At 40.5% G+C, this 21,866-nt stretch overlaps 1 protein-coding gene across 1 annotated transcript in view; it reads right to left on the bottom strand.

Annotated features, from left to right (window-relative positions):
• Positions 1-16,396: 16,396 nt before the first annotated feature.
• GC (group-specific component (vitamin D binding protein)) overlaps positions 16,397-21,866 on the bottom strand; it is a 43,626-nt gene continuing 38,156 nt past the window's right edge. The window contains exons 12-13 of the mRNA XM_010839084.1: positions 21,452-21,503; positions 16,397-16,573 (exon numbers count right to left, since the gene is read on the bottom strand). Of these exons, the coding sequence (XP_010837386.1) occupies positions 21,471-21,503 (33 nt within the window). The 3' untranslated portion in view covers positions 16,397-16,573; positions 21,452-21,470. The remainder of the gene's footprint in view (positions 16,574-21,451; positions 21,504-21,866) is intronic.

Raw genomic sequence — 21,866 nt, 5'->3', positions numbered from 1 at the left:
GCTTGATGCGGTCCATGGCGTCACAAAGAGTGAGACACGAATGAACGACTGAACTGAACTGAACTGAGTGACAGATTTCCTCTTCTTGGGCTCTAAAATCACTGCAGATGGTGACTGCAGCCATGAAATTAAAAGACACTTGTTTCTTGAAAGGAAAGCTATGATAAACCTAGACAGCATATTAAAAAGCACAGACATCCCTTTGCTAACAAAGGTCCATATAGTCAAAGCTATAGTTTTTCCAGTAGTCATGTACTAATGTTGGAGAAGGCAATGGCAACCCACTCCAGTAGCCTGGTGGGCTGCAGTCCACGAGGTCTCAAAGAGTCAGACACAACTGAGCGACTTTACTTCACTCACTTCATACTTTATCACTGGAGAAGGGAATGGCAACCCACTCCAGTATTCTTGCCTGGGGAATCCCATGGACAGAGGAGCCTGGCAGGCCATGGTCCATGGGGTCGCAGAGAGCTGGACAAGACTGAAGTGACTGAGCACACACGCATGTACTGATGTGGGAGTTGGACCATAAAGAAGGCTGAGTGCTGAAGAATTGATAGTTTCAATTTGTGGTGCCGGAGGAGACTCTTGAGAGCCCCTCGGAGAGCAAGGAGATCAAACCAGTCGATCCTAAGGAAATCAACCCTGAATAGTCATTGGAAGGACTTGATGTGAAGAGTCAACTAATTGGAAAAGACACCTGATGCTGGGGAAGATTGAGGGTAGTAGGAGAAGGGAGTGGCAGAGAATGAGATCATTAGATAGCATCACTGACTCAATGGATACGAATTTGAGAAAACTCCAAGAGACAGCATAAGACAAAGGAACCCGGTGTGCTGCAGTCCATGGGGCTGCAGAGAGTCAGACTCGACTTAGTGACTGAACAACAACAGCCTTCACCCAGGTGGTGCAGTGGTAAAGAATCCTGTCAATGCAGGAAATGCAAGAGATGTGGTTTTGATCCCTGGATTGGGAAGATTCCTGGAGTAAGAAATGGCAGTCTACTCCAGTGTTCTTGCCTGGAACATCCCATAGATAGAGGACCCTGGTGGGCTCCAGTCCAAGGGGCAAAGAGTTGGATGCAACTGAATGACTGAGCACACGCACACACACAGCCTTTACCCAGTCACTTAATTTCTCTGTCTGTCAGTTTTCTCATTTATAAAATTTGCATAATTATTGAACCTATCTCATAGAGGTATCTGTGTGTTTGTGTGTGTGTAATTTTGGGATAGTGCTGATAAAGCGTTGTGAACGATGCCTGGCACATAGTAAACATAATTTTCAGCTATTGAAATAATCCTTCCTAATGGACCCTAGTTAGAGATCTTAAGTAACCTAAGCCCAGGCTTAGCTCAATGGGATCATGAATCAGGTAACATTTCTCTTGAACCAATCCCCATCCTAACCATTTAGAACTAATTCTGCTTCTTGGAGAAGAGTTCTTCAAGGCCTTGTAAAGAACAGGGTTTTCTCTGAATGTGTTGGATCTGACTCTGCTCTGCACTGTGTGGGGGCCATGCTACCACAACAGGACCCAAATCAGTCTAATGCTGGGGGAAACATTATCTTTTTTCTTACTATACTTGTTAGAATTTTGTTGGCATCACAAGAGTAAGTGACAATGCAGGTTACTTTTCAACAGCATACAGACAATGCTAAGTTCTGGCTTAGTCCTTGGCTAACTGATTCCTGGGCAAGAGACCATAGGCATTACTGGTCCCTGGGAAGGAGCTCTTAATGACAGGATGGGCCTCTGCCATGAAGACCTGAGTACTGGAGCCCTGGATGACTTACACTGTAGAATTCCTTAGGAAGCCACGTAATATCCTTCTCTCCCTCAACTGTTGTCACAGACCATGGGAGAGGTCTTGGGAAAAGCCACGGACAGAATGGACCTGAACAGTATCTAATGTATGGGAGTGAACTCATCTGAGATTTCAGGCTTCATTTCCATATCTGAGTTAGAATATATTTTCTTTCTTGTTGGGCCTCAAGGGCAGAAATTTAGTTAATAATGTTACTCACATGCAGTTAATACATGTTATCTTCTATGGTTCATGGAAGGCTCATCTCTTGTCCAATTTATCCCCATTCCTCATATCCCACTTCCCTTTGTCTATAAGTAATCATTCCATGTACTTCCTACAGATAATTTCACTGTGCCTGTTCTTATTAAATACAAAATTTTGTTTTGCATGTATGCATTTTTAATTTATGTAGATAGTAATGTGTAAAAAAGTCATTGTGTTTCTTTTAATTTTTGGTCAGCACTGTGACTTTAAGGACCACTCATATCTCCAAATGTATATCTTCTGATGTTTTAACATCTGTATAATATTCCATGGTAGGCATCCCTCATGTTCTACCCATTTATTCTTCTAGGCTAGGGCTGGATATGCAGTTTTTGTTTGACTCTGTTTCCACAAAAGCTTCCTTCTACATGTTCTCCTGTGCACCTATGTGAGATCTATTTCTTTTTATCTATCTATCCATCATCTAGTATGTATCTGTCTATCCACCTACCTATCATCCATCTCCTAGTGTGGAATGTGGAGTCAGACTTTGTACCTGTAATTAAGTGACTAAAGGCTTCTTAGAACATGTACACCAGACTGCGCTCCAGCCAGCAGAACACCGAGGGTTCTTTTATCTACTAATAAAAATCTCCAAAGCTGGCATTATCCAGATTTCCAAGTTCATTGAGTCTCACAGAGGCAAAGTGATGTCTCACTAATGTTTTAATTAGCATTTCTCTGATAACACATGAGTGTGATTATCTCTTTATATGCTCACAAGCTTTCCCGGCTTCCTCACTGATAAGCTGAACTTTTATTAATAGCCTTTATATTTTAGACGGGTTTTAGATTTAGAGAAAATTGATCCAATAATACAGAGTGTCCGTATTCCCTCCCCACCTCGATAGTTTCCCCTAACAACATTTTACATTAGTGTGTTACATTTGTTACAATTAACAAACCACAGTTTATTCAGATTTCCTTAGTTTTTACCTAATATACTTTTCCTTGTCCAGGATCCCATTCAGGGCACCACATTACACTCAGTCTTCATGTCTCCTTAGGCTCCTCTTGGCTGTGATAGTTTCTCAGACTTTTCTAGTTTTTGATGACCTTGACAGTTTTGAGGAGTACTGGTCCAAGATATTTTGTAAATGTTCCTTTGTTGGGACTTATGTGATATTTTTCTCATGAATTGTGGATTTTTAGGAGGAAGACACCAGAAGTAGAATTTTGTTTTCATTCCATCACATCAAGTGTACATACTATCTACATGATTTATCACTGTTGATGTTGACTTTGATCATCTGGCTAAAGAGAATTTTTCAGGCTTCTCGACTGTGAAGTTTATTTTTCCCCCTTCCTTTTCCATATTGTGCTTTTTGGAAGGAAATCACTAGGCAAAGTCTACACTTAAAGAATGGAGAGTTATGCTCCCTCTCCCTTTAAGGAGGAATATCTTCATAATTTATTTGAAATGCTTTTGCAGGGGAGTTTTATTTCTTCTCTCTCATTTGTTAGTTTATGTAATCATTTATTTATATTAGAATGAACTAGTTTATACTTTGGGTTATAATCCAATACCAGTGTATCTATTTTGTTTCAGATATAACCACTGGAAACTCTTTACATTGGTTCCTGTGTCCCTTTGACTTTACCCCAATCTTTGTGGGTCTTTTCCTTTTTTTGTTGTTGTTTTTTTAGCACTTTCATTCTTCCTGGCATTACAAGAGCCTCTACGTTCATTTTCAATACTTCCTCCCCTAGTCCTAGAACAGCCATTTCTCCAAAAAACTGTTAGATCCCTTTGTTGGTGAATGGTATTAGAAACCAAAATCTGAGTGTTGGGTGTGTTCGTTGCTTCTGGACTATTGTTTCCTTTAGGCCTTCTCAGAGCAAACAAACACAGGAGTTTATACCACCCCCTGTACAGACACACATGTATAAATATTTCTGTGTGTAACCATCTGTTGTTGTTTAGTTGCTAAATCATGTCTGACTCTTTGCAACCCCCTAGACTGTAGTCCTACAGGCTCCTCCGTCCATGGGATTTCCCAGGCAAGAATACTGGAGTGGGTTGCCATTTCTTTCTCCAGGGGATCTTCCCAACTCAGGGATCAAACTTGCGTCTCCTGCATTAGCAGGTAGATTCTTTACCGCTGAGCCACCTGTGTGTGAGCTTAGTCGCTCAGTTATGTCCGATTCTTTGTGACCCCATGGACTGTAGCCCACCAGTCTTCTCTGTGGGATTCTCCAGGCTGGAATACTGGAGTGGGTATCCTTTCCCTTCTCTAGCGGATCTTCCCAACCCAGGGATTGAACCCAGGTCTCCTACATTGCAGATGGATTCTTTACAATCTGAGGCACCAGGGAAGTCCCTAAATTAAACCTGTGTCCTACTGGTATCTTCAGCTCTAATCCAACACTCATCATTTCAGCTTCCTCCTCATTTGCTTGTAAACTTTCACTCCAACGGTGAGAAACCTCATTCCTACTAACCTCCATCTACTTATTTAATTGTTCACTTTCAGAACACCTGTACTGCAGTATCAGAATTGTTAACTCATTGGTATATCCCCATGGGAAATAACTTTATCAATGCAACTACAGTGCTTATGTGAAATTCCTTTTGCCTTTAGTCCTAAAGACTTCATTAATTCTAAAGTTATGTAGGTGAGTATCTTTTCCCCTTATCCTTTAAAGTGGAGTTGTTTCATACATGTGTAATACAGTCAGATTCTCTTGTCATAGTCCTTATTTTTTCTCATGATCCTTGACCTCCTAAGTGATGACTTTAGAATTGTGTATGTTATGGTTCATTATCTGTATTTTACAGTTTTATGAGTTTTGAAAAATTTATTAATATATTATTTATTTACCACCACAGTGAAATAAAACACTTTCACCACCCTAAAATTTCCCTGTGCTTCAACTATTCAATTAATGTATTTTTATTCTCTGTGGATTTTGTCATATTTTCTAGATTTTAATGCCTTTTTGGTTACAATTTAATATTGTAATGATTTTTTTGATGGTAGATCATTTTTAAAGTCTTTATTGAATCTGTTAAAATATTACTTCTGTTTTATATTTTGGTTTTTTGACCATGAGGCATGTGGGATCTTACCTCCCGGACCAGGGACTGGAACCTGCAACTCTGCCCTGGAAGGCGAAGTCTTAACCACTGGATCACTGGGGAAATCCCCACCTTGTTGGTTTTAGATTTGCAGATATATTATTCATCTGCATATGTCTGTGGAATTTACCCTTTGTTGAACAGAAATCCTTAACACTGATGTAATAAAATACATCAGTATTTTGCCTATGATTTGTTTTTTTGAATCTTTATTAGGTAGTTCCTGACCCCATTTTACAAATGTATTTCCCTACATTTTTATTGACTCCAGAGAATGATCTTTTACTTTAAAGCCTTTAGACCATTTGCATGCAGTCTATCTTTTCGTGTCTAACTGGTAGGGTTTCAATTCAATTTTCCTACACAATTTAAAAATTCTAAGCCATTTACAAAACAATCCAACTTTTTCACATGGATTTCTGGTGCCATTACCATCATGTTTTAGGTTTCCATATACATCCTGGATTCCTATTTTATTCTTTTAAACTCTTTGTATGTTATTACACTGTTAATTATTTGTATGGTTTTGTACTATGTCTTTGGAGAAGGCAACGGCAACCCACTCCAGTACTCTTGCCTGGACAATCCCATGGATGGAGGAGCCTCATGGGCTGCAGTCCGTGGGGTCGCTGAGGGTCGGACACGACTGAGCGACTTCATTTTCACTTTTCACTTTCAGAAGGAAATGGCAACCCACTCCAGTGTTCTTGCCTGGAGAATCCCAGGGATGGGGGAGCCTGGTGGGCTGCCGTCTATGGGGTCTCACAGAGTCGGACACGACTGAAGCGACTTAGCGCAGCAGCAGCAGCAGCAGCAGCAGCAGCAGCACTATGTCTTAACATCTGGTTACGCACATTCCCTCGCACTACGCTTTCTTTTTTAGACTTCTTTGTTGTAGACTTTATATTTCTACATCCATTTTCTTTTTTTAATATCATTTTCTCTATTATTTATTTTTGGCTGCACTGGGCCTTCCTTGGGAATATGGGCTAATCTCGTTGTGGTGCCTGGACTTCTCATCGTGGTGCCTGGACTTCTCACTGTGGTGGCTTCTCTTGTTGCAGAACATGGGCTCTAGGTGCATGGTCTCCGGTGGTTGCAGCATGTGGGCCCTAGAGTGCACAGCTTCAGTAGTTGTGGTGCTCAGGCTTAGTTGCTTTGGGATCTTCCCAGACCAAGGATTGAACCCATATCCCCTGCTTTGGCATGTGGATTCTTTACCACTGGGCCATCAGGGAAGTCCACCATTTTCAAATAAGGATTTGGAATGACTGATGAAAAATTCATTGGGAATTTTAATGGTGATTGCATTTAATTTATAGATAAATTTGAAGAGAACTGATATTTTTATGATAGCGAGTTATTGACTGTGGGAGCATACACTGTCTTTTCATTCATTCAGGCTTTCTTTTATGATATTCTTAGAGTTTTAAACTTTTCTGAGTGCATGAGCTGAGTTTAGAAGCTTTCCTCTGGCTTTCTCTGCCCAGGGTTGAAACCATTACAATTCAACCTCCCTCTCCTCTCTGTCCCCAAGTTCAAGATAGCCTTTAGGGGATCCTCCAGCCTTCAGACTCTCCAGGATTCTCATAATTATCATTATGGTTGTTAGTCCCTCAAATCATTTTCATTTTCTTTCACAATTTCCAGGCTTGCTTCTGGAGGAGAGAGAGCCAGTAGCTTGCTTTAAGTCACCATCCTGATAAGCCTGGGTGTAACTTGTTGTTAAACCTGTTTGGGTGAGACAGCTGGGAACTGCTTTTCAGTGGTGGGGGAAAAAGGGAAGAAATCATTTAATTGACTCATTTTAGTACCTGCAAAATACAGAGTGGACCCAAAACTGCAGGCCAAGGTGTAAGAATCCAAATGGAGGCCCATATAGCATATGTCTACATATTTAAAAGTTTGAAATTAAGCTAACAAGCTGTTAAATAAATAAAATATGTTCTATCCTCCTAGTTTGGCAAATATGTCTTCATAACAACCTGAACATCCGGGTTTAAGTTTAAAATCCTTAGAGTCCTCTGAGCTCTATGATTGAACTTGGCAGAAGGCAGAAAGCCAGCCTCCAGCCCATGACCTGTTACTGTCTCTTTGCCAGGTCCAATCTGTCCAGGTCTCTGATGATCTCATTTACACGCATGTTCAGTCCTCAGCCCACGTGTCTGAACCCTGTCCACATCTTCTGCAAACAACTCCCTCTTGGCCCGCTGACAGTGCGGTCAGCCTGCAGAAGATGCCTGTGTAGGTGCTGGAATTTTGCAAGTCATTCTGCACCCTGTGTCCTACAGCAAGGTCTGGAAGGAGGAAAAATGGATTCTTGGGTGTGCATGTCCCTTTGGCCCTGTGAATGCCTGGCCCCATGGGGAGGGTCCGGGCTAGACGAAGGACAGATACATTGAAAAGTGTCAAACATATATAAAGTATTATTAACACTATGATTTGAACACTGGAAACCCTGTGGAGAGTTTGAGTAAAAAGGAGGATTAAGTAACAAGTACAAAAGAAAGTCCAGAGCTGGTTATTGATGACCTTGGAAGACATATTCTGTCTCATTTCTGTTTATCCAGAGCCTGATTGTAGATGTGGCAGCATGACTTATTTTAATTACTATTTTTGATGTGTAATCTTCCTACCTATCACTAAGGTAAACAAACTAACAAGATAAAACCAAACAATTTATGGTGATTTTTCAACTAAAGGCTGATGATTGATATATCATTCTCATTGTCCTTCTGAACTTCAATTGCCAGCTGGAATTTTCAGGAAAGATGACTTGGCTGGTGAGATGCAAGAGAAGAAAAGACAGATGGCATGCTTCTTGCATGGGCAAGGGGCATTACAAGGTAACCTTGAGCTGACTTAATTGCGGAGAGCAGCATCACCTTCAAGAAACTGAAAAGAAAGAGAAAGTGTTAGTTGCTCAGTCATGTCAACTCTTTGCGACCCCATGGACTGTAAACCGCCAGGCTCCTCTGTCCATGGGATTCTCCAGGCAAGAATACTGGAGTGGGTTGCCATTTCTTTCTTCAGGGGATCTTCCTGACCCGGGGATCAAACCCAGGTCTCCTGCATTACAGGCAGATTCTTTACCATCTGAGCCACTAGAGAAGCCTTCAAGAACCTGTGCTGATGTTCAGATGTGGAGACTCACCACTGACCAACCCTTACCTCTGCAATTTCCTTTCTTTTGGGGATGTCATTTACTCTCTAGTTTATGGGTATAGATGCCAGTCTTTCCTCTAGAGTGGAAATTCCTCTGACAGTGGGGGAATGTCCTTTGTAAATGCTGGCCAGATGCTCAATAAATGTTTATTTAAAAGGTAATATATTCTGCAAAATGTAGCCTGGGTAGATCTGATTTCCTTGTGGAAATGGGATAAAGAGAAATATAAATACAGGCTTTTCCACTTTTTAACTTGATAATTATGGTTGAGAATACCCTTTGGGATACCCTTTGGAATTGTCAGTGTGTATTTAACTACCAATTTCAGTGTTAATAAGATATGTGTATAGGTTAAGAGTATAGAGTCTGGAGTCAAACTATGTGGATTCAAATTCTAACACTGTAAACTAGTCGCCGACCTTGAGAGCAGTTATTTAACCACTCTGTGTCTCAGTTTCTCCATCTGTAAAATGCGGATAATAGTGGTTCCTAGCTCATGGAGGTCAATGAAACTAACAGTGGTTTTAAATATCTACAAATTATGTGATACTCATTCATTAAAACCCACTCCAGTGTTCTTGCCTGAAGAATCCCAGGGACAAGGGAACCTGGTGGGCTGCCGTCTGTGGGGTCACACAGAGTCGGACACGACTGAAGTGCCTTAGCAGCAGCAGCAGCAGCATTCATTAAAAAAAAAAAAAACAATGCTATTTCACCTTCCCTGGTAACTGAATGAGTCTTTTCACTGACTGTAGAATAGAATGTGGTAGCAAGGATGCTGCCTGATTCCTGAGGATCGATTACATGTGCCATCATATCTTGGGAAATTCACTATGAGAACTTTCAGCCCCCTGGTGCAAAGTCTGGCTCCCTGGAGGCTGCCAGGTGGTGCTGTGCTCAGCCGCTCAGTTGTGTCCGACTCTTTGCAACCCTATGGACTGTACTCGCCAGGCTCCTTTGTTCATGGGGTTTTCCAGGAAGAATACTGGAGTGGGTTGCCATTTCCTCCTCCAGGGGAACTTCCCCACCCAGGGATCAAGCCCCCATCTCCTGTGTCGCCTGCATTGGCAGGCAGATTCTTTACCATTAGCGCCACCATGTGGAGAATACCTGAATAGACCACCTAGAGAGAGAGGCCCAAGGAGTTCCACTATTCAGACTCCAGCTACCGGATTCCTTTCAGCCCAGGCTAGTTTATATGAATGAAAAACTTGCAAAATGGCCCCAGCCCCAACCACTGCCTGACTGTCACTGTCTGAGAAACTCTGGGTCCAGCCAAACCTCAGATTTGTAAGCATATATAATGATTGCTATTGTTTTAAGCTGCTTTTTCAGGGTGGCATGTTACTAAGCAATAGAGAAGTGGCACAATTACAAAGCAGTATGTTCCCTGATTTAAGGAATGTGTTAAGTAAATTTTGTTACTGTTAGATCAGTGTTCGTGATCATTGTTAGATCACCATTGTTAGATTGATATTAGTGCATTCATTATCTGTAAGTTGGATGTATTAGGACCTGGATTATCTGCTTCATGTGACTGCGATGAAGATTGGAGGAGATAACGTAGGAAAGTCCTTTGAAAAGCAATACGGTATGTAAAAAGTGAAGTTTTTTTTATTACTATTTTTAACATCTTTTAACCAATCTTGGTGGGAGTTTAATATTGAGAAGACATACTTTATCACTAATGCTATCTAGTAAGAAACAAAATGGATCAATTTTTTCCTAAAATTTAAAAAATTCGAAGGAACAAAATGAAAAATTTAGATGAATTATTTGGTGTGTGTGCACAAAGTGGCCAAATTGACACAGTTAAAATCTCTGAGACTAAAAGTTGAAAGTTCTGCAGTCTTTAACTTGCCTCCAAGCTTTTCATGTTGTTCTATAAAGAGCTGTAGCACAAAGTAAGCTCATTCCAGGTGATTGTTGTTCGGTTGCTAAGTCCCATCTGACTCTCTGTGACCCCATGGACTGCAGCACGCCAGGCCTCTCTGTCCTACACTGTCTCTAGGAGTTTGCTAAAATTCATGTCCATTGAGTCAGTGGACTCAACTATCTATCTCATCCTCGACTGCCCTCTTCTCTTTTTGCCTTCAATCTTTCCCAGCCTCAGAGTCTTTTCCAATGAGTCAGTTCTTTGCATCAGGTGGCCAAAGTATTAGAGCTTCAACTTCAGCATCAGTCCTTCCAATGAATATTCAGGACTGATTTTATGTACTGTTAATATCAATTTTATTAGTATCTGATTTTAGGATAGATTTCAGCACAGTCATCTGAATTTATATCTGTCGTCCACACGGTGGCAGTAAAGATTTTGATTTGAAATGGACAAGCCCTCCTGAGGCTTTTCAGGGTGCAATATGCAAGGGATATGAAGATCCATGCTTTTGATATTAAAAGGGGCTTCCCAGGTAGCGCAGTGGTAAAGAATCCACCTGCCAATGCAGGAGATGAAAGAGACACAGTTTCGATCCCTGGATCGGGAAGACTCCCCTGGAGGAGGAAATTACAACCCACTCCAGTATTCTTGCCTGGAAAGTGAGGACACAGAAACATGATTGACTGCTAGAAACTTTCTTACTGGGGTAGAAGCAATAAAGGAATCCCAAACCCCTGACCTATGGATGAGTAAGTAGGTCCTATCCCTAATTGTAAACCAGAACTTGCCAAAAAAGGCTAAAGTCGTGACACTAAGAGCTTTGAGATGATGGGTGTCATGGAAAGAACAATTAGGTATTCTTTTGGCCTAATGAGAAAAAGAGTATTTTAGGTCCTGGAAAAAAAGGACAAGATAGAAATCGCCTCTGGGAGAGGTCATCTTTTTTTTTTTTTTTGGTTGTTTTGGGTCTTCTTTTCCACTCTCAGGCTTTTTCTACTTATGCGGAATGGGTTTCTCATTGTGGTGGCTTCTCTTGTTGCAGAGCACAGGCTCTAGGTGTGAGACCCTTAGCAGTTGCAGCACACGGGCTTAGGTGCTTTACGGTATGTGGAATCTTCCCAGACCAGGGATCAATCCCGTGTCCCCTGCATTGGCAGGCAGATTCCTATCCAGTGTACTACCAGCAAAGTCCTGAAAGGTCATCTTTTGACTTGACTATCTATGACTGGATTTTCTACAATGGGAGACAAAAATTTCATTCCATACTCAACAGAATTTTTGAAATGCAGTGGCAGATTGAGATAAAGCAGCATTGGAAATTTTCCCTTCTCCAGTACAATCATTTAGCCAAGAGAGGCCTAACAGGTTGATCTCTGAGGCTTTCCTTTTTCTAATTGGGGAAGGTGCCATGCTGCTGGAGTAGGACTTGCAAGCTTGGTAGCACCATGGCTTCTATCAAGACTGATTAAATCTGAATCTCTGAGAGGGGGCCCTGGGCACTGTTCTGTTTCATTATTTTTCCCCTTCGAAATGCTTTAGATGATTCTAATGTGTAGCTATGCTTGAGAATCACTTGGTCTGTAGGATGGGTGGGTGTGAGACTTCTGTGGTAGGGTTGTTGTGAAGTCATTTAGGCATGTCCAACTCTTTGCCACTCTATGGACTACAGCATGCCAGGCTTCCCTGTCCTTCACTATCTGGTGGGGAGAGGTACATAAAAGGGAACTCAGAGACCTAAAACTGAAACTCCAATACTTTGCTGAAACTTCAATACTTTGGCCACCTGATGCGAAGAACTGACTCATTGGAAAAGACCCTGATGCTGGGAAAGATTGAAGGTGGGAGGAGAAGGGGACAGCAGAGGATGAGATGGTTGGATGGCATCACCGACTCAATGGACCTGAGTTTGAGCAAGCTCCGGGAGTTGGAGATGGACAGAGAAGCCTGGCGTGCTGCAGTCCAGGGGTCGCAGAGAGTCAGACGCGACTGAGCGACTGAACTGAACTGAGAGGCCTAAAAGAACAACCTGCTAAGCCTTCTTGTTTATTGTTAGCCGCCTGTTTGTGCATGATCAGTCGTGTCCAACTCTTTACAACCCCGGGACTGTAGCCCACCAGGCTCCTCTGTCCGTGGGATTTCCCAGGCGAGAATACTGGAGTGGGTTGCCATTTCCTCCTCCAGGGGAATCTTCCCGACCCAGGGATTGAACCTGAGTCTCCTGCATTTGCCAGCAAATTCTTTATCACTTGAGCTACTTGGGAAGTCTTTATTGTTAGCTATTTATCACCAAATGGAAATAAACAGTTAAGTTGATTTAATTCTTGCTTCATTAGAGTGTATGACTGTTGAATTAAATGACATAATTGGATCGCTTTTTCCTCGTTGTTTTTATTTTATTTTATTTTATTTTTATTTTATTTTATTTTTAAACTTTACATAATTGTATTAGTTTTGCCAAATATCAAAATGAATCCATCACAGGTATACATGTGCTCCCCATCCTGAACCCTCCTCCCTCCTCCCTCCCCATACCATCCCTCTGGGTCATCCCAGTGCACTAGCCCCAAGCATCCAGCATCATGCATGGAACCTGGACTGGCATCTCGTTTCATACATGATATTTTACATGTTTCAATGCCATTCTCCCAAATCTTCCCACCCTCTCCCTCTCCAGCAGAGTCCATAAGACTGTTCCATACATCAGCGTCTCTTTTGCTGTCTCGTACACAGGGTTATTGTTTTCATCTTTCTAAATTCCATATATATGCATTAGTATACTGTATTGGTGTTTTTCCTTCTGGCTTACTTCACTCTGTATAATAGGCTCCAGTTTCATCCACCTCATTAGAACTGATTCAAATGAATTCTTTTTAATGGCTGAGTAATACTCCATTGTGTATATGTACCACAGCTTTCTTATCCATTCATCTGCTGATGGACATCTAGGTTGCTTCCATGTCCTGGCTATTATAAACAGTGCTGTGATGAACATTGGGGTACACGTGTCTCTTTCCCTTCTGGTTTCCTCAGTGTGTATGCCCAGCAGTGGGATTGCTGGATCATAAGGCAGTTCTATTTCCAGTTTTTTAAGGAATCTCCACACTGTTCTCCATAGTGGCTGTTCCTTGTTGTTTTTATATTCTAATCTCCACATAAAGCACCTTGGGCTTCCCTGATAGCTCAGTTGGTAAAGAATCTGCCTTCAATTCAGGAGACCCTCATTTAATTCCTGAGCCGGGAAGATCCCTGGAGAAGGGATAGGCTAAACTCACCAGTGCTCTTGGGCTTCCCTTGTGGCTTAGCTGATAAAGAATCTGCCTGCAATGCGGGAGATCTGGGTTTGATCCCTGGGTTGGGAAGGTCTCCTGGAGAAGGGAAAGGCAACCCACTCCAGTATTGTGGCCTGGAGAGTCCCATGGACTGATAGTCCATGGGGTCGAAAAGAGTAGGACACGACTAAGAGACTCTCATTCACTGATTGCATGAGGCCCACACACGTTATCAAGGGTAATCTTTTTTACTTGAAGTCAGCTGGTGGGAGAGTTCATCACATCTACAAAATACCTATAGAAACATCTAGACTAATGTTTGACTAAACAAATAGGCACCATAGCCTAGACAAGTTGACACCTAAAATTTAACCATCACACAAGCCTTCTGTTATTGCTGTTGCTCTTTACAAAGTTTAAAGTCTTTCGAACTGCAGGACTAATGTTCTGTGTTTTCCTGCCTAAGGTATCCCACAGGCAATTCTTAAACCCTTACCTGAGAACCATTACCTCTAATGGTCTGCACAGGATTGCTGTATTAACACATTATTGACTGGGGTGGGGGGTGATTTTTGTAGAAACTAGTGCTTGTGGTGTTAATACATCTCAGGGTCAAGAAGGTGTGAATACCTCACCTGGAAATTCTTGAGAAACAAAAGTGCTTTAGTGAAAGTCATTCAGTCGTGTCCGACTCTTTTCGACCCCATGGACTATCAATCAACTGAAGGTCTTAAAAGCAAAGACAGATTTCTCAGGGGAGAATTCCACCTTAAGAGGGCAACACACATGAGTTTCCAGACTGTTGGCTTGCCTCACGGACTTTGGACTTGCCAGCTCCATGACTGTGTGAGTCAGTTTTAATCATAAATCAGTCTATCTCCTATTAGTTTTATTTCCTTGGAGAATGCCCGGCTGATAGTTTGTGAACTTCATTCTCAGAAACAAAGCATTGTTTGGTTTGTTTCTCTCATGACGATCAGTGTTTTTGAAGGAAGGTGATTTGGAAGGTATAAAAAGTTGAGGACTACTTATATTATAGACATTAACCAGTAAAATCAGCCATGGTTGATCGTAGGTGGAAATTCAGAAGTGTCCCTAATATTGGGAAGCACTTGGGATATAAGCATAAATTATGGCAATGGCTTCTCAAAGGCCTGTTTTTCTTACCAAATGGAACAAATTCAGGCATAATTATACCTATAAAGTCTAAACTTTGAAACTCTTGTACAAAAATGATGGACTATCTGGGTCCGTGATTCTTAATATTGAAAAATGGGGAAAGGTGTTGAGAGTTTGCTAGAAAATATATCCAGGGGAACCATAAAAACACTACTTCAACCAATCATGTAATATTTACTTGACTACTTAGTGGTAAAAAGACTCCCATTTCTACCTGGTCGGGCATTAAAATACTTCACCAAAAGGGACCAGTTTGTAAGCAATTCATGAATAATTTGTAACTGCAACCTCTCAAATAAGAGCAGAGCAGTATTTTTCAAAATTATTTTCAGATTTTTGAATTTTTGAATAAGTCTGGGTCATATTTGAAGGAAAAGAGGTCAGTGGTTGAATGTAGACAGAATAAATTTTATACTGTAAGTTGTGGTTCTTCATGGGACAAATATTGTATTGTAATACCAAATCTAATTGGATCAGGGAGTGTATTCTTCAGGTAGACCCATGAATCTTGCATGGCATATTGGAAATGGAATTTAAGTTTTATTTTTTTTTTAATACTAACTCTGCTGCCTTGGGCCCCTCACCCACCTTTATGGAGTCTCATTTCTCTCATGTTGTTTGTTGTTGTTGAATTCATTTATGGAGTCTCATTCTTCCCATACTTTATATCAGTGCTGTTTTCTTCTTAGAGTTTGTTTTGAAGCTACCAGCTAATTTTAGAAGTGAAAAAGGAACTTTAAAAAGTAAAAAATACTGCTTATGTATGTAGTGGGTAGTTTTTTTTTTTTCAATTTCATGGCATCATCTAAACAACTTCCCTGTTTGAGGTTAATTTCTCCTTTTGGAATCTGTGTGAGGTAGAACTCCACATTCTACTGTAGAAGCCACAGGGGGCAGGCATTTGCTGTCTCAGTTCGTAGGCACCTGATCTTCCTCTAGTTAATGCAGTGCAGCCTGCTGGGACTTAGCATCTCGAGAGGGGACCAGGGATGATTTTCGTTACTATGACTCCAGTTATATTTGCTATAAAATATGCTTCATCTGTACCATAAAACTCTACATCTACCATGAGATGAATTCCAATTCCTTGAAGCAGTTAACTGTAAATATAGAAGACTTTCCTTGGCTTGTATTGGTTTCCAAGGAGTCTTTATTCTGAAAATATGATCTTTTTTTCAAAGCAAAATCTGTTAGAACACTTTCAGTTTCCCTGGGCAAAGTAAGCATATAGAAAGAATATCATATAGGGTGTATATGGTAAATGGAATTAAGCAGAAATTATTATTTTTAGAACTTTGACTTAATCAATTGCTCCAAGGAGTTTTCTTTAGCAACAATAAACTTGTTTAGGTCACAAAGTTTTTTTTTTTTTGCAAGCCAGATACTGCCTAACTAAAGCCATACAACTTATGGCTAAAAGCAAGAAAATATCCACAGGAGGTTATATGTTTTTAAATTAAAAACACATTTTTTTTTTCTTTAAGAAGTGAGCTATTCCAGGCTCTTTATGGTAGAAGGCTATTAACTTTTTCTTAATGGTACATATTAAGACTGAGATGCAATCAAGCCATGGAGCTCAGTGTGCTGGGAACTGTAAAGTGGATGCTTCTGCTGTGAATCTCTTAGAAGACCACTGTAGATCTAGAAGAAAGCAAGGGCTGGTGGGCTGGAGTTGCCTCCTATCGTGTCTTTGTGGAGGTCAGAGAAACAGTGCTAGAGACTGACACTGTATCATCAGGCAAAGTAGCATTTATGGTTTGCATTATATTTCAATTTATTTTGGTAACAAATCATCACGCTTAACATCAGATGAGGATATTGTAGCTGAAAACAAGCAGGGAGTATCCTAGCTGTCTCCCCAGGAGCTCTGGTGTTGCTGAGTTTAGGCCAGCAGTTGTCATTCCCAGAGTGCTTCCAGCTTGAGGTCTGTGAGAACCATGGAAATATATGTTAGGAAAACAGAGCTAATGGACGCCAATCATCCTCCAGTTCAACAGATGCACATAAAGTCGGGTTATTATGTATAGATGTAAACCTGTCTAGTGTGACCTGTATATCCTCTCTGGCCCACTTGATGGGTCTTGAGTAAATGTAAGAAATTCCCAAGACCTCAATATAAAGCCATCAGTATTTGGCTAAGTACATCATACAGTGTTGTTTTTTTTTTTTAATTTGAACTAATTTATGTATGTAACTTTCTGATATATGAGTAAGAATAATCACTGTCAGAGGGAAAAGTAGCAGCAGCCAATGGCACATGAGGCCCCTCAGTCATGGGACTGAGATAAAAGTTCAGTAGTTATTTTAATAACTTACTGAGTGTGATGTTTAGTTAATAAATTGTGTCCAACTCTGTGACCCCATGAACTATAGCCTGCCAGACTCCTCTGTCCACGTGATTTCCCAGGCAAGAATACTGGAGCGGGTTGCCATTTCCTTCTCCAGGGGATCTTCCCCACCCAGGGACTGAACATGCGTCTCCTGCATTTCAGGCGAATTCTTTACCGCTGAGTCACCATTGAGTATGAGTTTTTATCCAATCACCTTCTACTTTGTAATTAGGCAAGAGTGTCTCCCCCGTGTCTATTCTTTTCCTAGACACTACAGCAGAGCTGTATCATAATTCTCTGCATGGTGCAAGAAGTGCCGTCTTTCATTGCCCTCAGTGGGTGTGTGCCTTGGAAGGAGGATGAGAAAGGAGGCCCCTCTGTGCTCCTTTCTCACATTTCTCTCATTGTGTCAGCACTGGACCTTGCTGAGTGTCATTCTAGTTGTAGTTTCCCTCCCTCCCGATTTTGCAGCATGAGCCGACTCCTTTATCAGTTGGCAACCCAAGGCACACTAATTGTTCCCAAAACTGGAAGGAAAAGATAACTGGCTTCTTGGGACTTATTAAAAGACAGCAAATCCCTCTCCAATGGGGCATGCAAATGTGATCACAGTCCATTTGGAGGCTTGAAGAAACTGACTAAGGGGACCAATAACTGTCAGAATGATGAGTCAGGTTTATAAAGACTTTAGTTAAGATAAAATAACATCAAACTACTGAGTGGAAGACATGAATTGGACATGTACCTAAGGAGAGGAACACCTTGAGACAAAAGCTTCAGCTTCTACATGTTTTTCAGGTCTCTAGAGAGGGGTAGGTTCTTACTGAAAAATACATAGGCAGCCAAAGTTAAACAGTTTTAGGAACTGCTTTGCACTAAATAACATGCCACTGCTGTCACCCAGAGCATACTTGTTTTAGTAAGAAAAACAATAGAAGGAAATGGATGTGTTCTAGAAGAAATTGACTACAGGGAAGGGGACCAATAATTGTCAAGATGACAAGTCAGGTTTAAAACATGAAGAAAAGGCTGGTCTATGGGGAGGGAGAGAGGTCTGACAAGTGCTCACTACTTGATTTGGAATCAAAGTCAAGTGCTGGATTCAGAGCAGCTCACAATGGGAACTGTTGTTTTTGGGCAATGCTGCTAATTGAATGTTCCCCAGTGGCTCAGTGGTAAAGAATTTGCTTGCACTGCAAGAGACATGGGCTTGATTCCTGGGTGGGGAAGATCCCCTGGAGAAGGAAATGGCAACCCACTCCAGTATCCTTACCCTGGACAGAGGAGCCTGGTAGGCTATGTATAACCTGTGGGGTTGCAAAGAGTTGGATTTAGCAACTTACAACAACTATTGTCCTACAGAGTTACAGAATTCTCCCTGAAACCCAAGAACCACAATCTGCTGGCTGTGTTCTGGAAACCTAATAGAACTTTTAGAGTGTGGCATCATTATTTTTAGACATCAAATGCTCTAGTCTCACAACCTTATGAGCAAGTTATAATTTGCTCTTTCAAGGCCATATAACTGCTCCTAATATAATCCTTTATAATTGCAGATTGTGACTATAATAAATATGCATTAAGTAAATAGAGCCCGAAAGAATCAATACACATTGTGGAAGCATATGAAGGAACATGTGAGTGATTTTTTTTTTTTTTAGGACTTCCTTCTAGATGATCAAATGGTAGCTGGGTGGCCAGTTGGGTGATATAGAAATCGTAGGACTAATCAAAGGCAATAATAGAAAAAATACTAATATGAGAGAAATGACTGAAAAATCTTTTACGGAAGATTGAGTTAATTACTAGAACCAGAGTAATCAGTATACTAGAACCTTCATCAATCTGTCACTGAAAAAACTTACCCTGTTGATTTAGCTAGCATTAAGTGTATTTTAGAAAGTTGTCAGGTAAAAAAAAAAAACAAAACTCTTAATTCTTCAAATTAGTGTTCCCTCTCTTTTTCTTAGAATACCTCTTTTCCAATTTGTGCTCCCAGAGACTGAAAGAATGTGAATATACATGAGACACCAAGAAAATGCACTGTGTTCCTACAGAAAAATAATTCAATTAAAACAAACTCAAAGGCAAAGCTTTCATATACAATAGCTAGAGGTACCTTGAAGGGTGGGAGGTGAGGTGGCTGTTGTGTACTGAGATTTTTAACTCTATTGAGATTACATGTGGGTTGAAATAAAGGGATACTGCTGCTGCAGCTGCTAAGTCGCTTCAGTCGTGTCCGATTATGTGCGACCCCATAGACGTCAGCCCACCAGGCTCCTCTGTCCCTGGGATTCTCCAGGCAAGAACACTGGAGTGGATTGCCATCTCCTTCTCCAATGCATGACAGTGAAAAGTGAAAGTGAAGTTGCTCCGTCATGTCCAACTCTTAGCAACCCCATGGACTGCAGCCCACCAGGCTCCTCCATCCATGGGATTTTCCAGGCAGGAGTACTGGAGTGGGGTGCCATTGCCTTCTCCAAAAGGGATACTGGATTAATTTAAATGAGGGAAAAAGATTAGTTTAGCAGCAATAGAGACCATATACTATTTTTAACTCTAGAATATTTACACTCAGGTAACCTGGATTTTTCATTTTTTTCATTGAGGTATAAGTGAAATTGAGTTGATTGACTCAATGGACATGAATTTGAGCAAACTCCAGGAGATAGTGAGGGGTAATGAAGGATGGTATGCTGCCGTCCATGGACTGCAAAGAGTTGGACATGACTGAGCGACTGAACAATGTAAGTGACATAACACATTAGTTTCAGGTATGGCTTTTGGCCTTTTTCTCCAGAAATTATTCAGTGAACTTACTTTCCCTTTAGGACATAATATTCATATGCTAGAGCTCAAAGAATATATAGAGAGGGAAACTTGCTTTAGTTTCGATTCATATTTTAGACAAAGAATGTTGCCTGCTATTCCAGGAAACAATAAATGTTGCCCACCATCAGACACTTTAGCTGTGCTAACAGTGTGCCCTGAAAAGATTTAGAATGGAGAATAACCGAAAACTTTCAGTGTTCTGGATTCTGGCCATTGGTCATAGAGAGTTAAGATGTATATCTAATGGGAAAACTTCAATGACCCCAGATTGTTGCATCTTCTCATACAACAGAGAGAACTAAAATCATTAACTTGAGATGTCTATTCTTTGTAAATAGCAGTCATCTTTGATGTTCTACTATATGTTTGCTTTTTCAGCAAAAACAAAACAAAACAAAACAAAAAAAGCCTATGCCTATATATTCTGGCTCCTCCCTTACCCCTTCAGAGACGTTCTTTTAGCTATCTGAGAGGCTATCTTCCTGGACTGTAGTCCTTAGTAAAGTCCCCAAATAAAACATAACTCACAACTTTGTCAGGTTGTGTGTTTTTCTTTAGTCAACAGTTTTATCAGCAGTAGAAGCAACAGCAGTAAAAACTTTTGCTAGTATTTCTGCTACTATTTGCTGGGACTTGTACATAATACATCATCATTTCAGTTAATCATTACAACAATGCTGAAAGGTACATATTACACTTTTTTCTTCTTATGGAAAATGGAACTTAGCTTTAGGGATTGTAACTTGCTCAAGTTTACAAAGACAAAGACAGAATTCTAAACCAGATTGGATGAGTCCAAAAATGAGTTCCCTTGATTAATCTCATTGCATCACCTCTCAGAATGTTAATTTTCTATTTTGCTTTTTCTAATGATTCAAATTGTTGAGAGTTGGAAGCTTGGATTTCATGAGTTGATGGCTTTTCCTTCCATAAGCATTTTAGGAAACAGTGTCAGGAAATCAGAAAAATTAAAATTTTATATAATTGAAAAGCCTCAGTTTAATTAAGATCTGAGATAAACCATTGTTTTTAGTCATTTAAAAAAAGTCTCAGAAGCAATATCTTTAAAATGAATACAATTAAATTTGAAGAGAAAATGTGTTTTGTAAAAATGCAGAGTTAAGGTCACCTCAGTTTAAGGTATTGGGTTCTATCTAAGTTATTTTATACTCAATATCTTCATCAGACATTTTTTTAATGGTTGAGAATGTACTATCTGAAAAAAGCAAGTGGCAGTATTTCAACAGTGTTGCTTTTGCTTGAGGAATGTCATTTTCCTCCTGAGAATACTGCCATGTTATTGAAGACTCGATGGATTCTGTCTTCAAACTCAGCTTTTTCTGCTGAATGCATCAAGACCCCTGATCTCTATGAGGTCATTATCTTAGCTGTGGGGTTATAATGGATAAAGTACTGGGCTGGGGACTAGGACTCTAGTCCTAAATATGTCAGAAGTTGGTTGTATATTCTTGTTTAAGTTCCTTAACTTCTCCATATGCTTAATATTCTCATGTATAAAATGAGTTTGACTAGATAATTGTTAGAATAAATAATTTGAACAAATAGTCTCCTTCTTATTATGATTAAAAAAAATACATAGTACAAAGCTAGGTTCTTTGCTGCCTTTAACAACTATACTTACTTAAGATGGTACACATGCATCAGGACTGTAGGGTATTAATTTCAGCATCAATCTGAAATGAAAAATATTATTTAAATCATGGGGCATTTTGTTTCAAGATAACATCATTCAGAAGGAATAAAAATTTTTGAACCTTGCTTATATGAAATGATTCTTGTCAAAATACAGTTTTATATTAAATTTTTAATTGACCATCCTTCATATTTATTTGGAGAAGGCAATGGCACCCCACTCCAGTACTCTTGCCTGGAAAATCCCATGGATTGAGGAGCCTGGTAGGCTGCCATCTATGGGGTCGCACAGAGTCGGACACGACTGAGCGACTTCACTTTCACTTTTCACTTTCATACATTGGAGAAGGAAATGGCAACCCACTCCAGTGCTCTTGCCTGGAGAATCCCAGGGACAGGGGCTG

Source organism: Bison bison, unplaced genomic scaffold, assembly GCF_000754665.1.
Source record: "Bison bison bison isolate TAMUID 2011002044 unplaced genomic scaffold, Bison_UMD1.0 scf7180017864110, whole genome shotgun sequence".
In the NCBI taxonomy this organism is placed as follows: Eukaryota; Metazoa; Chordata; class Mammalia; order Artiodactyla; family Bovidae; genus Bison; species Bison bison.
Note: the sequence above shows the minus strand (reverse complement) of the source record. Positions and strands in the feature narration are given on the sequence as shown.